At 42.0% G+C, this 20406-nt stretch overlaps 1 protein-coding gene across 1 annotated transcript; it reads right to left on the reverse strand.

The window, feature by feature from the left end:
- Positions 1-2162: 2162 nt before the first annotated feature.
- On the reverse strand, positions 2163-12393 carry SNX12 (sorting nexin 12). The gene is made up of 4 exons (XM_004000599.6): positions 12115-12393; positions 5707-5802; positions 4429-4553; positions 2163-4030 (listed from the first exon to the last, which is right to left on the reverse strand). Exons 1-4 carry the CDS (start codon positions 12277-12279, stop codon positions 3928-3930), a joined length of 489 nt encoding a protein of 162 aa, XP_004000648.1. The 5' UTR covers positions 12280-12393; the 3' UTR covers positions 2163-3927.
- Between the last annotated feature and the right edge of the window lie 8013 nt (positions 12394-20406).

Below are 20406 nucleotides of genomic sequence, written 5' to 3' on the forward strand. Positions count from 1 at the left end.
AGTGGCAGAGAACCACAAGCTAAATTAGTCACAAAGTATTTATATTTTAAAAGTAAACTTGAATACTACGATGTATAAATGGACTAACAACCACCTAACCTTCAGGCTATAATTAAAGTGGTGTCCAGTTTTAGACTCTATGACTTAGGGACATATAAGGACCTTGGAGATATTTCAGAATAATAAAGTTAAAAGGGTAAAAAACGAGCCAAGTGAGGAAAAATTAGAACTGTTATTGTGTCTAAGAAGAGAAGACCAGAGGTGACTCAAAAGTCTTCAGGATATGAAGAAATATCCATTTCAGTGAGCAGTTGGTCTGCATTTCCACAGTAAAAAGTAATTTTACTTAAATTATGACAGCATATATTTGAAGATAGAACTGTCTCAGCTAGGATGTCTCATCAAACAAAAACTCCAGCGCAGTTTGAAGGCCGCTCACCTCTTCCATCCTTTACCAGCTCAACTCCTCATGTCAAAGAATGGGTCAAAGGGTAGTAGATAAGTCATCTCCAGAATGTGAAGATTTAGACTTCTTTTGGGTCTAGCTACTATGTTTAAAATTTTTGGTTAGCCTCTGTCGCCCAGGTCCCAGTATAAGGTTGAGCTGCTTCAGTGCTATGAATAAAAGGAATTAATTGAATAAAAGGAATTAGTGATAAACATTTAGGTACATGCAGAAATGTGAATTCCTCATGAAAGAAACCTTCTCCTTGGTGTTGGTGGGTACGAGGGCTTGGATTTGGGGCTCTTTCAGGACCCAGGTTACTATGCTAACGTGACCCATTTGACTCCAAAGAGGGAATAAAGTCTACAAAGTGTACAAAATAAAGTCTATGAAGAAAAGAGAATGCAATCCTCTTTTATTTGTACCACAACCACCCCACCCCATCCAGCTTTTAGCATAAGACTGGGCACACAGAAGGCTAAGAATTGGTACTTGTTAAATGAATGTCATTTGTCCAAAATTTTGAAACTTTACTCTATAGTTGCCTTTTCTAGTTATTCTCTAATTCATTCTCTAACACTGCTGTTTATGAAGGTTGCATTTCTCTAATTATTCTTCTTTTCTTTTATCTCACAGAAACTTCTATTCTTCCCTATCCCCTCAGATACCTTTAGTCATCTAATTCCCGAACTACCAAAACCTCTTAACTTCAATTCAGCCCCCACTCTTCTACTTACACCCAAGTACATTGTTATGTCACCTTAATTCGTGTTTTGACCACATCCCTTTCTATACCTTCTTTCCACGCTCAACTTCATGATTAAAACTTGCTTTGACTTCCCAAATGACAAGACACCTACCTCCTCTCATTCCAAACCTTTACTAAAAGCCACTTTGTGTAGGAAGCCATTTCAGAACACATCGGTCAGATGAAAATATCCACCCATCAAAAGTTCTCAGAGGGGCACCTGGCTGGCTCAGTTTGTTGAGCGTCCGACTCTTGGTTTCGGCTCAGGTCATGATCTCAGTTTCATGGGTTCGAGCCCCACATCGGGCTCAGCGCTGACAGTGTGGAGCCTGCTTGGGATTCTCTTTCTCCCCCTGTCTCTGCCCCTCCCTAACTCACACTGTCTCTATCTCAATAAATAAATTTATATTTATAAATAAGTAAACCTAAAAAAAATGTTCTCAGAGTTAAAAAAAAAAAAGTTCTCAAAGTTCATTCACCTTTCTGCCTGCATCAAATCTATTTGAAAGAAAAAAGTCTCAATTGAGGTAAAAAAAAACTATAAAAGAAATAGTGTTTGTAGGTGGTAGGTTGGATGATGAGCACTTGCACACACGTGTTTATGTACACATATAGCATATGCATATATATGTACACACACACACACTATAAATATATTCTGCCCAAATTAGTGGAAACCCACAAGGTTAAAAACCAAATCTACTAAATCTGAACCAAACCACAGGTATTGAGCCCTATGGCTACTTCCTGCAAGAAGACGTATTACCTCGGTGACAAAGTCAATTGGGAGTTGCAAGGATAGGTAAATATCCCTACAGGCAGCTAGGATTCTGGTTGTTGTTTTTTTAATTTAAATGCCAAACTTAACTTATCACCTCAGGATACTGACCATGTTGTATGATTTCTGCACAATACCAAGAATATCCTAGACACTAAAAAATACTACAACTTAAGCAGGAAAACAGAGGCTTGCTTCACAGTGGTTTAATATGAACAGAGTTGAATATGACATTGTCTGACAGAAGAATGAACAGTTTGCTGAATAAAAGCCCCGAGTCAGGATATATACACAGCAGAAATGGGGCCTCAGGCTTTCAGCACTTGTGCACAATGAAAGAATTCTTAAAAAAAAAGTCAATAACAGAGGATACAAATCAAAAAGGCAGCAACAACACCAACATTTGGGAGGTGGGAAAGGGAGCACAGCCTCTCTCTAGGGGCTGCTCAGCCCCTGGTACAGGCTCAGCAGCTGGAGAGCTGATCTGTCTCAGGGAACTTCAACATTGAGAAGGACTCCAAATCCCATGTCAAAATCCAATCCTAAACTCTCTGATCAGGGTCTTGTCCAACTCCACAATCCTTTTCCCCAAGACCCCATACAGACAATTCCGATCCTTCCATGATAGAGAGTCTAAGCAAAGAGTCCCCATTTTTGACATGACACCAGTTAACTTGCTCCCATCCCACCACTGGAGAGAGATATCAGGCCCCAGCAAACAAACCACTATCCTCCAGACAGAAGCCCAGGAAAGCTGCTTCAGACTCTTAAGATTTGGGACATCCATACCCAGCTGCTATTTCTAGCTCAAATTCTGGGAAGACTACTGGAGTTCCATGGGAAACAGGTACAGGCAGTTCAGTAACCCTGTGACCAAGCTGGGGAGGGCAGCGACAACTCTTGCCCCTGAGCCCCATTCAACAGCTCAAAGTGCTTAGGAGAAGTCAGAGACTGTGTGGTTTGTTCATGTGCTTCGGCCTTGTGGCAGCACTAAATGGGATGGCGGGGGTGGGGTGGGGAGGAAGAATGGAAGGAAGAGGGTGGTGATGCCCTTCCCAACCACTGGGAGGTACCTAGAAAATGATCCACTCCCACCCTTTAGGGAGTTACCTGGCAGTGGTGAGTTGTCCCCACCCCTCAAGCCATCAAACCCACAAAGGTAACCTATAAAGTAGCAAGGGCTTGTGGGGGGGGGGGGTGGAAACTGCTGGCCTGTACTGACTCACCTGCTGATGAGCGAGAACAGGCAGCCAGAGTGGGGAGCCACAAAGGAGAGGGGCTAGACAACAAGAGTTCCCCTACTGCCCTATGGCTTTCTTCTGACTCTGAAGCAGCCATGATGAGGGGCCCAGAAAACCCACACACCTTGCTCCACACAACAGACTGCTTAGACTCAGGAGGATTTACTGCCATGAAAAGCAACAAGGGAGAGAGAAAGGAACAAAAGAAACCGTTGAGAAAACTGGGAGCAGGCCTAGAGAAAACAAGAACTTCTGGGTCTCTACCACCTTCCCCAAAAGAAAAAAGTTCATGCAGGTAGGAAAGGCAGGGTTTTTCCCTGCTCAGCATTTCTGGTTAAACCTAAGAGTAAGAAAATCCCCTGGACTTGCAGCATCAGTATGTATCCGAGTGCCCTACCAGCACAAGACCCCCACCCCCCATAAGATTAGCCTTCTGGCAAGGGTAAATGCCCAAGGAATTGCCTTCCAGTCCAATCCCCCCACCCGCACCCCAAGCAAAGAGCATCTGCCTGTGGTCTCCCACCTCTTCTCAGAGAAGAGGATCCTAGCAGAGTGCCCACGGTGTAGTCAGGTACCAAGAAACACAATGCCAGACAGTCTATCAGGCCAGGGGATGGGCAGCCAACTTCAGATCAAAGAGACAGAGAGAGAGGCTTAGTGTAAAAATCAATGTCATTTCAGCAGGAAAGTAGAGGGCAAGTGGTGAGAGGGGCTCCTACTGGCGCACCTTCCCAGGGACGTAGTTCCTGTCAATTGCCTCCTCCTGCAGGAACATGTGTAGGCAGCGTTCATTCTGAGCCAGTGGGTGCCCAGCAATTCTATAAAGAGACCAAGATGGTTATCAGTAGTATCTGGGATCAGAGAGAATTCACAGAGCAATGGGGGTGTGGACAGGGGAGAAAGGGCAACATCAGCTCTTCCAGAGGTTCAAGTAAGTAGAGGACAGCAACGAGGCACCACTCCAACCCTGATGTTGTAGGAGAAGGGAGATAGACAGGTGAGGTAGGGAAAAATCCCCAAACACATCCAAGGCCTTTACAGGCCCTGAGGTACAGGATCAGAATTCTGCTCGAAGGAATGGAGTTTTACTGTCCAGTCAGCTCACCACACAACCGGCAACACATCTTATTACACATCACAAAAGAGGAGACAGACAAAACACAGAAAGACCATGATGGCAAAAGGAGCAAGAGGAGTCCCCAGGAACTTGGCTTACTTGTTAATAAACTGTTCGAGGCCCTGCCTCCTTTCTTCAATGAAGGACTCCTCAAATATCCCTTCATCTCCTCGAAAAGGGAGCTGACGCTTCAAGGCTTTCCCAGGCAGTGGTGGTACTACAATCTGCAGGCAGACACAAAATATCAGCCACATGGGAGAGGATGAAGAGGGAACGAGATGGTGAAGCACTGTATACCTCATTTCTTATTAGACTATTAGCCAGGGTCTATCTTATCCCACAGCTGGCAACTTGTAAGAACTGAGGCCATAAGAACAGTTAATGATGGCTTAGGTCAAAAATGAATCCAGGGGCACCTGGGTGGCTCAGTCGGTTAAGCATCTGACTTCAGCTCAGGTCATGATCTCACCGTTCTGAGTTCGAGCCCCATGTTGGGCTCTGTGCTGATAGCTCAGAGCCTGGAGCCTGTTTTGGATTCTGTCTCTCTCTCTCTCTCCCTCTCTCTCTCTCTCTCTCTCTTTCTCTGCCTCTCCCCTGCTCGTGCTCTGTATCTATCTTAAAAATAAACAAACATAAAAAAATCCAAGTGATTTTATGGAAGGACAGATTTACCACCTCAAAAAAAAAAAAGGAAATAAACTCCAAATATTCCTCTTTCTTTAACAATCCACTAGTATCCAAGAATTTAGCTAGGTCTTTTCTGACACAATCTACACTTATATTTTTAGTACCTATATAAGTTAAGTTTTATGACTTTACTCACCACTGATTCAAGTAATATTTTTTCTTTTAAAATTTGTCCTGAACTTACCACTTTCAAGTTTCAAAGGGTATCACCCAGATCCAATGTGCTGGGATTTGATAGTGTTCAGCCTCTCCACTGCCTTTAAGATTTTATAGACCACAGGGGCACCTGGGTGGCTCAGTCGGTTAAGAGGCCAACTGTAGCTCAGGTCATGATCTCGCGGTTTGTGAGTTTGGGCCCTGCATCGGGCTCTGTGCTGACAGCTTGGAGCCTGGAGCCTGGAGCCTGCTTTGGATTCTGTGTCTCCCTCTCTCTCTGCCCCTCCCCTGCTCTTGCTCTCTCTCTGTTTCTCACAAATAAATAAATGTTAAAATTTTTTTTAGGAAACCAATTTGACAATAAAGTTCATATTAAAAGGCGAAAGATTTAGACGATCTGAAGAGAAACCAGAGTATACTAAATTTCATATTAAAAAAAATTTTTTTAAATATTTTATAGACTAGAATCTTATTCCTTATGAGCCTATGTAGATCTCCTCCTCCAAAGATTCCACACAGGGAATGGGGTCATACCTTACTATCTCGCTCCAGCTCATTTTTAAGCCACTCAAAGTCACTATAGCGCCGCCGTACACAGGACTCCTTCAGCTTGAAGATAGGTAGGTTTGTCTACAGGGAAGGAAAAATGAGAGAAGAGAGATGGTAACTAACGTTCAGCCTGTAGTGACCACCTGTCAGAACCATTTAGGTCCCAATGAAGAAATAATTCCTGTGGACCATGCTCCTATAACTCCTTTAAAATACCACCAGGTAAATACCAATCCTTACCACATCCAGCCTTGTCACAGATGGTGACTAGAAGTCACTTGCTGCTTAGAATTTATCCTATAAATAGACTTGAAGTTCGGGCCCCTGGGTGGCTCGGTCGGTTGAGCGTCCAACTTCGGCTCAGGTCATGATCTCACGGTTTGTGAGTTTGAGCCGCACGTCGGGCTCTGTGCTGATAGCTCAGAGCCTGGAGCCTGCTTTGGATTCTGTGTCTCCCTCTCTCTCTGCCTCTCCCCCACTTGTGCTCTCTCTCTCTCAAAAATAAATAAAACGTAAAAACAAATTTTAAATAGACTTGAAGTTGTATGCAAATATGTATATACAAGGGTTTTCACTGTACTTTACTTGTAATAATTATATATGTTCATCAATAGACAATTGGTTAAATAAATTATGCTATGCCTATACAGTAGAATTACTATACAGCTATGAAAAGAATGTGAAATATACATGTGCCAGTATGAAAATATATTAAGCATCAAATCAAGTTACAGAACAGTACATACAGTTTACCCCTATTTGGTTTAAAAAAAGGCTATGTATATTTACCCAAAGAAAATGAAAACACTAATTCTAAAAGATATATGAACCCCTTTGTTTATTGTAGCATTATTTACAACAGCCAAGCAACCCAATATGGAAGCAACCCAAGTGTCCATCAAAAGATGAATGGATGTGGGGCACCTGGGTGGCTCAGTCGGTTAAGCGTCTGACTCTTGATTTCAGCTCAGGTCGTGATCTCATGGTTTATGGGTTCAAGCCCTGTGTTGGGCTCTGTGCTCACAGCACAGAGCCTGCTTGGGATTCTCTGTATCCCTCTCTCTCTGCTCCTCCCCTGCTTGCTCTCTCTCTCAAAAATAAATAAATAAACAGAAAAAAAGATGAGGGGTGCCTGGGTGGCTCAGTCAGTAAGTGTCAGACTCTTGATTTCAGCTCAGGTCACAATATCTCCGTTTGTGAGTTTGAAACCTGCGTTGGGCTCCACAATGACAGTGTAGAGCCTGCTTGGGATTCTCTCTGTCTCCCTCTCTCTGCTCCTCCTCCACTTGTGCGTGCTCTCTCAAAAGAAATAAACTTTAAAAAGAAAATATGGGGGCGCCTGGGTAGCTCAGTCAGTTAAGCATTGGACTCTTGGTTTCAGCTGGGGTCATGATCTCACTATTCGCAGATTCAAGCCCTACACTGTGCTCTGCACTGGCAGCACGGAGCCTGCTTGGGATTCCCTCTCTCTCTCTCTCTGCCCATCCCCTGCTCACACACTCTCTCTCAAAATAAGTAAATAAACTTTAATAAAATAAAATAAAAATATGAAGGGATAAAGATGTGCTACACACACACACACACACACACACACACAGTGGAATATTACCCTGCTAGAAAAAAAGATGAGATCTTGCCATTTGTGACAACATGGATAGACCTAGAGGGTATTAGGCTAAGTGAAATGAGCCAGACAGATAAAGATAAATACTATATGATTTCACTTATATGTATAATCTAAAAAACATGACAAATAAACAAAAGTAGAAGCAGACCCATAAATAAAGAGAATAAACTGTTGGTTGCCAGAGGGGAGGGGGCTAGGGGTATGGGCAAAATGGGTGAACGGGAATGGAGATATAGAATTCCAGTTATGGAATGAGTAAGGCATAGGAATAAGAACACAGGAAATATAGTTTTATATATATACATATATATATATATACACACACACACACACACACACACACACATATACATATATATACACACACACACACAGTATACATACCACATATACTTGTGGTAAGCATAGTGTAATGTATAAACTTGTCAAATCACTACGTTGAACACCTGAAACTAATGTACCATGTGTGTCAAGTATACTTCAATTTAAAAAGGGATATGTATACGTGTATATATTTGTATTTATGAATAAAATATTTATTCATAACAGTGACTGGTTTTGGAGTATAAGACTAAACAACTGGAATGGGTGGGAGGGTCACATTTTTCACTGAACAATTTGAATTTGTCATATGCATGTATTACATTTTCAATTGAAAAGTTTTTTAATGTTTATTTATTTTGAGAGAGAGTGCACGTGAGCGGGGGAAGGGCAGAGAGAGGGGGTGAGAGAGAATCCCAAGCAGGCTCCATGCTGTCAGCGCAGAGCCCTACATGGGGCTCAAACTCATGAACTGTGAGTGAGATCATGACCTGAGCTAAAATCAAGAGTCAAACACCTAACCAACTGAGTCACCCAGGTGTCCCCAAAAGTGAATTTAAGTTCCCTGTAAAAGAATAAGAGAAAAGCACCTCCAAGGTATGATTTCCTCAAATCATACCCATTCCTCAAATTTCCTCAAATTGTCCCCATTCTACAAGTCCGAGCTCAAGTCCCATTTCATCCAGGAAATCTTCCTGAACACACCAGCTTAATTTACTGGTCTCCTTCTCCTCTGAACTCCTATGACATTTATACTTTAGTAGTGTCTGACACACTATTGTTTTATGCATCATGTTAGTCTTGCTACTTAACTAAACTATAATTTCATTGAAATCAGAAGCTGTCACTACTTCTGCATCTCCCTAAATGCAGACTATGCAAGTTACTCAGTAAATACTCAACTGATTAATAGAAGCCCTAGGTATGTTTACCTTCTCCCTGTCTAGAAAGTACTGCAGAAATAGCAATTACATTAAGTTGGGTTACCATATCTTGCTCCCTCATATAGATCAGCTTATTCCCACATCTTAATCATTGATAATTTTCCCAAGGCTCTAATGGCAACATGAACTACCAACAAACAAAAAGCCCTGATCCTCACTCCTGTCTACAAGTTCTAAATAGAAATGGCTAACCACATGTATTAAAGTTGACTGTATTTTCCACCAGCCAACTCGTATCAGCAGATGGAAATAAAAGGAACTAGTTTCTCTCCTGAACTATGACCTGAGCCTCCACAACTGCCTCAGGGCAGGAAAAGAACATCTCCCAGTTATGCTAGAGCTTCACACAGTCCTCACTACATCATGCTTTGTAGTCCTCATGTCTGGAAACTGTCTTTCCAGGATCCAGTTCTAGGTATAGGTCATCAAAACCTAAATAACTAGCCAACTTACACTAGTTACAACTCCACCTATGATCAAGGTCCAAGGAATGTCAATGAGTTGAAGAAGAGTGAGATACAGGTAAAGCAATGTTTTATTACAACCTATTCTTTAGGAGAATAAATGAAAAAACTGGAAACAATGGTTTCTTTGGAAAAGGGAACCTCTAGAGGGCAGAGGATGGAAGACTTAGTTTTTACAGTACATCTTTTTTGTATCTTTTGAATTTTGTACCATGTGCATATTTTAACCATTTAAAAGAAAACATTATAAAGAAAATACTCAGAACCCTGCAAGAAATCTGTATGAGTATCAAATAATCACATTGTACACCTTAAACTTACACAATATTATATGTCAATAACATCTCAACAAAGATGGGGAGAAAAATAATACTGCAAGAAAAAAAGAAGTGCTTTGGTATCATGTAATTCTAGGTTTCCACCAGAATTCATTACAAATACTGTGATCCCCAAAGAGTAGAACCTTAACAAGTAGGCTTTTACAGAAGCTAACAGAACAAAGGGGGAAAAATGCTGAGTAGCTGCTTCCAAGGCATAGTGAAACCATCCACTGCCATTTTGTGGACTTCTTCCTTTGACTCACAAAACTCCTATTCTTCCCCTACCCCCACAGGATGGTGACAATAATGACCTCTCATCTTCACACCTAGCCATGTAAGGAAGGGGCCACTATGTACTAAGATAGTCTCCCAGCTCCAACCTACAAATCATTTGAGGAAGACAGGATTGTGTAGTACAGGATATACAGAGTCGTTGGCTCTGATCAACACAAAGTCAAGGGAAAGGAGAGACAAAAACAAAATTCAAGTCCACAGGACAACTGACATTTGAAAAGTTCCATACACATTATGTGAAGTCACCAGGATACCTCTCCAGATTCCTAATTTCTTGGAAGGGTGGGAGGGGGGAATTCTTTCCTGAGCAAAATAAGAGAACACCTTTAGAAATATTTAGTTATTATATAAAGAAGAAAGTCAGTGCCATCTGCTTCTACCATACACAATGTTTAATTCCCAAAGCCCAGTCTCTTGAGTCTCATACTCCCTAAAATGCCTACCATGATCAATCACCTAATATAGCAACTAAAAACTAAATGAATTTACCAACTTCTCCCCTACACAGAATTAAATTAAAATATTAAGTCTAGATAGCCATACAAATTAATATAAACAATACAAATTAAAATTCACACAACTAGGAACTGCCATCAAACCTATCATTACCGTACAATTAGAAATTGTGAAAAGGATAGATGGAAAGCTTGGTGGGTAAAAAAATATTGTGCACTAAAGTTTTGCAACTAAGCATTGCCAAAGAGACTGAAGTGTAATGCAAAGAGTATGATGGGCTTTGGAGTCAGTCAGATCCGGGTTCAAATATCAGCCCTGTCACTTACTAGCTATGTGTACTTGGGCAAGTTACTTAAACTGCATTCCTCCTCAGTTTCCTATCTGTAAAATGTCATTTTTGTAAGGATTTAGAAACTGAACCCTAGTTCGGTGCCTGGCACATAGTAGGCACTGGATGAACAGTCTCTGTTGTTATTAGAATGCCTTAAGAAGAGAGCTGTTTCATTCATAATCCCTAAGGCTCTTGGGTAATGGATGGAGATGTTGTCTCCAAAACCCCACAGCAGAGAATCCTCACACTGAACAAGTTATGCCCAAGCTTCCTCAGGTAATTAAGTTCTCTATCACTAACAGTTCCAGACTTTTGATCATATTTTGAGGGATCTAACTTCCATTCTTCTCCAAAGAGTTGATTTCAGGTAGTTCTTATATAGATGAGTTTTTCTCAATTTTTGCTTCGATTTTCTTTCTTCAGTTTGGACTTTGTGAAACTTGGAATTTGGACACCATTTCTCAATTAAATTTCAAAGCCCATGTAGGAGACACACTCTCTCATTCAATTCATTCAGTCAAAAATGAAAGCACATACACTCTTTTATAGGTCTTCAAATGCTGTTTGAGCAGCATGCTGTCCATAGAGAATATTCTGGCCCTCTAGTCTGAGAAAAAAAAAAACATAAGGAAAATTAGAAAATGGGCCTCTAACTTTTCTTCCTGTAACCACTTCAACTGGGCTAAAGAACGTGCAAACCACTACTTTATCTGCACATTCCATCCTTGTAATGTGGACTAAGAACTAGAGAATAAAGTCCTCTGTAGTGCACATTGGAAGAAGCCACTCCTGGGCAGTCCCGAAATGTCATACATTAAAGTAACCGCAGACAACAGTCTTAATCCAAAAAGTTAATCTAGAACAGAAAGGGCAAATGGCCATTTGTATACAGAAAGCCCAAATGGGAGCCAATACTGAAATACTGGCTACTTCAAATCTAAAGGATCAGCACAGGATGCTTTGAGTACCAACTGACAATCCACCAATCCCAGGGCAAGGCCAGATTTCACCATAAGACACAGCATGTGATACCTGAGAAAACTTAAGCAGAAAACATTTCTCTCCTTCAGATGCTAATTCCACACAAGTCTGGGAAGCACTCGGTGTCAGGGAGACTCCCTTTCTTATTTCTGCTCTACCAAGCCCACTCTCCCCCTTTCCTGGGGTCTATCTTCCCTTCAATGCAGGCTTTGCTTAACTCCATCATCCCAGGGAGACTTCATGAGGAAGAAATCGGGGCTTCCTGCCCTCCCTCTTCGTATTGACTTCCCACAACCCAGTTTAGTTATGGGACCCAGCGATATATCGCCTTGTCTTTCCATTCCGCAGCCCTCTGTCACTCTTCCTTCCCTTCCTCTGTCGCTGCACTCAGGGTTCCTATTTCCTTGAATTCCCCACTCTAATCTTCCCCATCCTCCCCACCCTATCCAGCCAGGCTTCACTTCTTGCTCATAGGTACTTATTTTCCCTCACCCCAGTCCGATGTCCCCCTCTGGACTTTTCTGTATCCTAGGGCCACAACCGAGTCTGGAGACCTCTGCCCCCAACCCCCAAATGACCCCTTCGAGCGCCTTCTGGCAGCCCCCGCCCAGCCGCCTGGTCCTCCCTCAGCTGTCTCCCTCACCCCGTGACTCACCCGCATGCGAACCTCATAGGTGGTGAAGCGCGCGCGGCCCACGCCCACCGTCTGTGGATTAAAGATGTCGATCTCGAGGAAGTTACTTGGCGGCCCATAAGCGTCGGTCAGGTCCTGCGGCTTCGAGTTAAGGCGCCGAGTGTCAGCCACTGCCGTGTCCGACATCTTTCCGAAGGAGAGACTGGGACCGGGGAAGGGGGTGGGGGACAGAGGCGGGAGGCAGGAGCGCGCACAGCCCCTCCCGCTTGCAAAATAACCAGCCAACCCACAGACAGCGGCGCCGCGCACGCGCGCCCACGCACGCACGCACGCACGCGCACGCTGCCTTGGCCCCGGGCCCGGCACCCTGAATAGCGGCCACGCTGAGGGCTGTGAGTCCTGTACTTCGGAGGCCTCATTCAGGCTTCCGGGTGGTGTTTGTGGCCGCCCCGGAACCGGCATCTCGGACACGCAGCGCCCGATGTCCTGGGAAGCATTAGAGGCGGGATCCGCCAATCGCTGCTCCTCAACCCAAGAAATTGTTTTCTACCCAGTATCTATCGGCAGCGGGCACTGCCCCGCAAACGGGGACCTTGCAGTGATAGGCCGAAGCCCCGTGACCTGAATAAGTCAGGGTTTTGCGCGAAAATAGAAGGGTGTTCTCCAGAGGGAGGGGTTCCAACCATAATACTAAGAACTTAGAACGCAGCCCTGCCACTTGTGCCACTGATCATTTCAATTCATTCCACCCGCAACCGAGCACTCTGCACAATGGTGCCAGGGAAGCAGCGGGGATGGGATAAATATGATTGCTCATTCTCCCTTTCCAGGAAAATCGGGGCATAGCTTCATCCTCCACTTGTTACCACAGAAAGCTTAAGCCCAGATGTACTCAGATATATTTCTCAGCATATTGAAGGCATTTATTTCATGTGTTCTGTCTCTACTCTGCAGAACACCATACTTGGCACTGCTCTGAGGTTGCTTGCAGCCCATAATGGAGAAAGAGTACGTATCTAAATGAGAAAATATCCATAGACATATTGATATTTTTTAGACATATTGATATTTATATGATTAATTTGTACATGGCGCACATGAAGGGGTGGTGCCCCACATTAACAGTGGTGATTTTAGGTCATCCTTTCTCCTCCCTGCACCTGCCTCTTCTGATTTTTCCTGTACCACTGATGCCTGAAATCCTTTCAACAGAGTACAAGGCCCAAATTTTCACAGTTATTTAATTCAATTTAACCGATATCTACTAAGCAACTACTTATGTGCTAGGCAACATGCTAAATACTAAAGTTGAATAAGAGCGACCCAGCCCTCAAAGAGTTAACATTCTAGAAAGGGAGACAAGAAAATAAAACTAATGACAAATACAAAATAAGTGAATGTTTAAAGCAGCACATGGGACATGAATAATTGGAGGAATTAGGGAAGGCTTCCTGGAGGAGGAAACATCTGAGTTTGACAGACATGAAAAGACATAAAGGACAAATAGGAGTGGAAATGGGGAAAGGCAATTTCTTGCAGAGAGAATAGCATGTGCAAAGTCATCCCAATAAGAAACAGCATGTTTTTAGGCAATTGTGACCAATTCAGATCCTGTAAAGAAAGTGCTTAGAGAGGTAGGCCGGCTGGGGACAGGCAATGAGGGTGCTCCTTCTTTATGAAGCAAAGGATCTCTGGCTTTACAAAGTAAGTGATAGGGGGCCACTGAAGGATTTTCAACAGGAAAAAAAGACATGGTCATATTTGTGTTTAAGAAGGATTATTTTTCAGGCAACATGGAAGATGAATTGAATGAGACTAATGATGAGAGTATTGATAATAAGACTTGGAATCAGTTGGTCGTGGTGGGAATGGAGAAAAGGAAACAGGACTGAGAGTGAGGAAATAGGTAAAACTTGTACCTGATGAAATATGGTGGTAGTATCGTATGGGGCTTAAGTGTGTGAGCTATGGCCTTAAACTGCCTGGGTTTAAATCCCTGCTTCCTAGCTGTATAGCCTTGAGCAAGTTATCCAGTTTTCCTCAACTGTGAAATGGAAATGATAAGACTAAAAGCCACCTCTGGGGCTTTCGTGAGAATTAAATGAAACAAAATATGTGTGAATGGTGAGTGTTCAGTAACTATTAGCTATTATTACTATTTGCAAGGAGAGGAAGAAATTGAAAATGACTCCTAGGTTTCTGATTTAGGTAATGAGATGGATGCTGGCACCACCAATCAAAATTGGAATTACAGAAAGAAGAGTAAGTGTGGGAAGGAAGACCATGAGTTCAGTCTAGAAAAGTCTGGGATGTCTATAGGACACCTGGGTGGAGATGTCCAGCTAGAAATACTGGCCTGGAACTCGAGGGTGTGATCAGAGTTAGAGATAGAGATTTGGGAGTTATTAGCATACAGTGCAGAAAGAAAAATGTGAAGAGGCAAGGACAAAAGATTTAAAAATCAGTGAAAGCAGACAATGTTGATGAGAGTATAAAATCTGTGCAATTTTTCTGGGAGGCAAATTGGCAGTATTTATTAAAAAAAAAACTTGACATCAAGAAACTTGTAGTACTGGTTGTCTCTGGAGAACAGAAGTCAGGGATGGCAGGGAGACTTGTTTTTTCGTTTTCATTGCATTTATGTTTAAGCACTTTTGTATTAAAAAAACTTTTTTTAAGTTTTATTTATTTTGAAAGAGAGACAGCATGAGTGGGGGAGGGGCAGAGAGAGAGGGAGAGAGAGAATCTCAAGCAGGCTGCAAGCTGCCAGCACAGAGCCCGATGTGGGGCTCGAACCCACGAAGCCGTGAGATCATGACCTGAGCCAAAACCCAGAGTCAGATGCCTAACTGACTGAGCTACCCAGGTGCCCCTGTATTTTAAAAATTGGGGGGGGGGGCCTGGGTGGCTCAGTTGGTTAAGCGTCCAGCTCTTGATCTCAGCTCAGGTCATAATCTTGCAGTTTGTGAGTTTGAGCCCCACATCGGGTTCTGCACTGATGGCATGGAGCCTGCTTGGGATTCTGTTTCTTCTTCTTTCTGCCCCTCCCCTACTTGTGCTCTGTCTCTCAAAATAAATAAATAAATAAACTTAAAAATTTTTTTTAAAGTTTTAATGTTATTTACTGAAACTGTTGACTAGAAATTTCACTTCCAATAATTTATCCTGAGAAAATAATCAGGCACACAAAGATACAAGTACACAGAGCTTGTCTCTAAGAGTAAATAATTATTCATTTTATGCAATGAAATATTTTTGTAGCCATTTTTTCCCCTAACTTGCAAATTTGTTTATATGGCAAGTCTCACATAGTAGTGGGTCCTACATTTTGCAGACTTCATATCTCAGTCACTTCCATCATAAAACAGTCTTTTGTGTAAATGGCCAAATTCAGTGTTCTCTTTTATATCCACTTATAATTTCTCTTTTTTAAGTTTTTATTTATTTATTTAAGTAATCTCTACACCCAACGTGGGGCTCAAACTCACGACCCGAAGATCAAGAGTCACATGCTCTTCTGACTGAGCCAGTCAAGCCCCCTCTTTTGTATCCATTTAAAACAATGTTCTATACTCATTGAGGTGGAATGATGCCCACAAAAAAACAAAAAAGAAAAAACCTGGTAGAACATATAGTAATGTGATGCCATTTGTATTACTGGATAGGATATATATACCAATTTTTAACAACTGGAAGGATATAAGCCAAAATGTTAATAGTGGTTACTTCTGTGTGGTGAGGTTTCCATTGGAATTTTTCCGTTGGAATGTTTATAATTTTCTAAAAGGTCTTATTTTTACATAATGAACATGTATTTCTTTTTTAATCGGAAAAAAATTTTCCATTTGGGAAACATATTAAAGGATAGGCACGAGAAGAGAAGCTTGTGAAGGAGACCAGGAAGGAATAAGTTGTCCAAGAGGTAGAAAGAGAACCAAGAGACAATAGTGATCCGAGCGGGAGGGATAAGAAATTTTCCAAAAGGAGCAAGTGAGTAGTTAACAGTGTTTAACACAGTGCAACTGTCAAATAATATAAGGCCTGGGAGCTGTCCACTAAATTTGACAATTGCTTAAATGAGAGCAGTTTCAGTGGAGCATGGGAGGTAGAACCCAGACTGCAGTGGACTGAGAATCCAATCAGAAATGGAGAAGTGGAAACATTTAGTAGAGACTGTTCTTTTGAGAGGCTTGCCTAAGAAAGAAAGGTAGTAGCTAGAGGGCAATGCTTTGTCAAAAAAGGGTTTGTTTGTTTGTTTGTTTGTCTGTTTGTTTAAAGGGAGGAGAGACTTGACTGTGTTTAAAAGCAGAGGTGGGGGGGAGGGATGTCAGTGAAAGTGGGAAGTTGAATATACAGGTAAGTGAAGGGATAAGGCTTAAAATCAAATAGCCCTAGGAGAATTGTGCAAGTTAAATTCATAATGAGGTGTAAAGACATGCTCTTTTTTTTTTTTTAAGAGAAAGATTTGATGGGGAGGGAAAGCAGAGTAGAGGGTACTGGGCTAATTAAATCCTTTGCAGTAACAACAGATAACAGCTGTTACCAGCTGGCTTACCAGGGCCCGTGCGCACACACATAATTTTTTGCTTTTCATGAGAGGCACAGAGCTTCACAGTTACCAAGTGATGTTGAACAAGGCACAGTTATCCTGTGTACTTCAATTATCACACCAAGAAAAAAATAGCCCAGTCAAATCTCTTGGCAAACAGGTGACATCAAAACTCAATGGTCACATTGGGTTTCCTTGATCACACTCATTCTTTGCTAGAAGGAGTCCAGAGTGGGGAAAAAAAACCCACAAAAGACAGAGATGTCGGACCCTTGAATTTGAAGGAATCTCACCCTCCTGCCCATAAAAAATACTGCACCTTAATCAAACACCTATCAGGGTGCTTGGGTGGGTCAGTCGGTTAAGCATCCAACTCTTGGTTTTGGCTCAGGTCATGATCTCACAGTTCGTGGGATTGATCCCTGCCTCGGGCACTGGGCTGGTAGTGCAGAGCCTGCTTGGGATTCTCTCTCTCCCCCTTCCCCCACTGTCTCTCTCTCAAAATAAATAAATAGGCATTAAAAAAAAACCCTATCCATCTTCCTGCTCTTCAATTTTTCCAAAAGGAGATTGCACAATCTCCAACTCAGTGTTATGCAATCATACTGACAAGAAGTTCTTTCTAGTCTTTATTCAGGCTGTCCTGAGGAAATGGCAAACCAAAAGTCCCCATAATTTGGGGTGTTTGTGTTCCTGGGAGTACGAGTCTGGAACTGCAAGGAGGGAATAGGGAGAAGGTCTGAGTGTAAAAGAGGTAGGTCAGTGAGGAAAACCGGAGAGCAGCACTTATAACATACAATCTCTACTCCAGGAAATGTGGATCCAGAGTTTAGCTGCCTTTCTATAGAGCCCTGCTCTCTTTCCACACACACACACCTATCTAGCTGCCTACTACTATTATTGACTTCTCCCCTTCCTGAAGTTCATTTAACCCTAATTTCAACTGGCACCTCCCCAGGGATAAGTCTGTATTTTAAATCCCTTCTGAAAGTTGTCAGTTCCCTCTCTGTGTTGATGAAGTGTCCTTTAAATACCCAACTTGTCTACTTAAGTTGGTTTTGTATTTATTTTACTAAAATCTCTCTGGCCTAGGGTTGAGAGCAATTTGGGGAAAAGTGATGTGGCCTAAGTGTGTGAGCATCTATGCAGGTTTGTCAAGGGTGGGTTGCCAAAGACCTAACTCTTTAGCTGATATGAGTCTGTCTGTCCTGCAGCTTCTGTATAGATGTTTGTTAATTATATAATGAATTATCCAGCAACAATGAGACCTGAAAAGATAATAATGTTTCAGTTAGTCAGCTTTCTTTCCTTAATAAAAACTAACATTGGGACGCCTGGGTGGCTCAGTTGATTGAGTGTCTGACTTTGGCTAATGTCATGGTTCATAGTTTCAAGCCCCGTGTTTGGCTCTATGCTGAGAGCTCAGAAGCTGGAGCTTGCTTCAGATTCTATGTCTCCCTCTCTGTCTGCCCCTCTCCTGCTAGCGCTCTGTGTGTTTCTCTCTCAAAGATAAATATTTTTTAATTAAAAAAACAAAAGCTAACATTGAACACTATGTGCCAAACACTCTTTTAAGTACTTTATATATTTTAACTCTGTTAATCCTCAAAACAAGCATATGACATGTGGGCCATTTTTATATCTGCATTTTATTGGTGATGCATGGACAGATTAAGCAACTTGTTCAAAATCACACAGCTAATAAGTGGTAAAGTCAGGATTTGAACCCAGGCAGGCTGGTTTTGGAGCTCAGGTTTTTAAACTGCCTCTCAAAGAAGATTCTTTTAGCCCTGTATGTCACCATAAAGGGAATAAAATGAAAAAAATAGAAAAGGAAAAAAGGAGAGAAATAAAAGTGTATATAGTGGGAAGGGGTAGAATGTTACTAACAACTGCTCAGTAACATTCTGGTATAAGCTGCCTACTGTTGCCTAGATGTTGTTCTTTATCTGTTTGGTCTTTTGCCGGAAACATGTTGTGTTGAATTCTATTTTCTTAATAACTATGGGAACTTCAAACCTATTTAATTTCTGCCCATCCTTCAAAGCCAAGTGCTGATCCCACCTCCTCCGTAAAGCCTCCATATCCGTCCAGTCTACAATAAATTTTAAAATTTTTACAGACTTCTTGTCTGTAATGTTCATTTGGCTCTGACTCGCATTCTTTCTTTTTTTTAAGTAGGCTCCACGCCCAATGTGGGGCTTGAACTCACAACCCTGAGATTAAGAGTCTCATGCTCCACCAGCTGAGGCAGCCAGGCGCCCATCTGACTCACATTCTTTTTTTTTAAGTTTATTTATTTAGAGAGAGATAGAGAAAAAATGTGCGCTTGAGCACAGGAGGGGCAGAGAGAGAGAGAGAGAGGATGAGAGAGAATCCCAAGCAGTCTCCATCCAGATGCAGAGCTTGATGTCACGAACCCATGAGATCCTGACCTGAGCCAAAATCAAGAGTCAGAAGCTTAACCAACTGAGCCATCCAGGCACCCCTGACTTGCATTCTTAATCAACCTTGTGTGCCTTTATGTCTCATCTTACCAACCATACTGTAAACTCTTCAAGGGAAGAGACTAAAACTTCTATTTCTCTTGCATCTTGTGTCCCCCATAATGCTTAGCACAGTGTCTTGCAAATAATAGACAGTAAATATTTGTTGGTTGACTGAGTGATTGAAAAATGTCAGAGTCTGTATCAAAACTTGGTTAACCCGTGCATCATTTAATAAAGAACTATGCACTTAATGTGTACTTACTAAACATTAATAATGATTACAAAATCATTCAAAAAGTCTTCATGGGGTTTCTACAGTGTGTAGAGAATGGTGCTGTGAGGACAGAAATGAAATAGAAGAATACAGCTTCTACCTTTGAAGAGCTTAGATTAGTCTTCTCTTACTAACTCAATGCATACTATCTCCTTTCTCTGAATTCCTGCTGCGTTTGAAGTCAGGACTAGTGATCACTCAGTTGTTATCTCCCTCAAATTGGTTGTGAGCTCCTCAAAGGAAATGTATAGCACTGTGCTGGGAACATAATAGAATCATAGAATTGGAAGAGACATTAGAGCTTTCCCTATTGTCAAACTTCCCACCCAGCACAAGAGTCCCTTTTTCAACAGCCCTGATCCAGCTCTTATTTAATTATATGCTTCCAGTATCAGGAATTAACCAAAATAGGAAACATAGGAGGAAGAGTAGGTTCAGGGGCTAGATAATGAGTTGGATTTTTGACTACGTGCAGTTTAATGTGATTGTTAGGCAACCAGGTGGAGACAAACAGCTTAAATTCAGGTCTCAATCTCAGGAGAGAGGTCAGGGCTGAAGATAGAGATTTAGGAGTCTTGGCATGCATGTATGTTGTAGTTGAAACACTAAGATTGAGTAAGACTGCCAAGGACAAGAAAAGAAAGGCATCAAGGACAAAGTCTTTGAGAATTCCTCTACCTGGAAAATGAGAGGAGAAATCAATGAGGAGGAAGATCTGGAAGACAAAAGAGAGAGTTGTAAGGAGAGGCTGGTCACCAGAGTCAATGGAGAATGGAGCAATAAAGTTACAGTTCTAAGACTGAGATAAATTTATTTGATCTGGTGATTAAGAAGACAGACCTTTGGCAACCTTAAAGAGAGCAGTCTCAGTGAAGTAGGCTCTATTTTTACTTACTCTTGTTACCCCTAATGCCTGGCACAATGCCTGACTTAATGTATATTTTTTGCATAGCTGAATGAATAGATGGATGAATTGTAGTTCCTGCCCAAAACAGGAGGTG

The sequence above is a fragment of the Felis catus genome, chromosome X (genome assembly GCF_018350175.1).
Source record: "Felis catus isolate Fca126 chromosome X, F.catus_Fca126_mat1.0, whole genome shotgun sequence".
NCBI lineage: Eukaryota > Metazoa > Chordata > Mammalia > Carnivora > Felidae > Felis > Felis catus.

What these genes read in the sequence shown, in the direction of transcription:
- SNX12 (XM_004000599.6), bottom strand. Translation starts at nt 12,279, where the DNA reads ATGTCGGACACGGCAGTGGCTGACACTCGGCGCCTTAACTCGAAGCCG. An exon ending in CCTATGAGGTTCGCATGCGG is followed by an intron (nt 5,803 to 12,114) that starts GTGAGTCACGGG and finishes CCTTCCCTGTAG; the next exon opens with ACAAACCTACCTATCTTCAA. An exon ending in AGCTGGAGCGAGATAGTAAG is followed by an intron (nt 4,554 to 5,706) that starts GTATGACCCCAT and finishes GTCTGCCTGCAG; the next exon opens with ATTGTAGTACCACCACTGCC.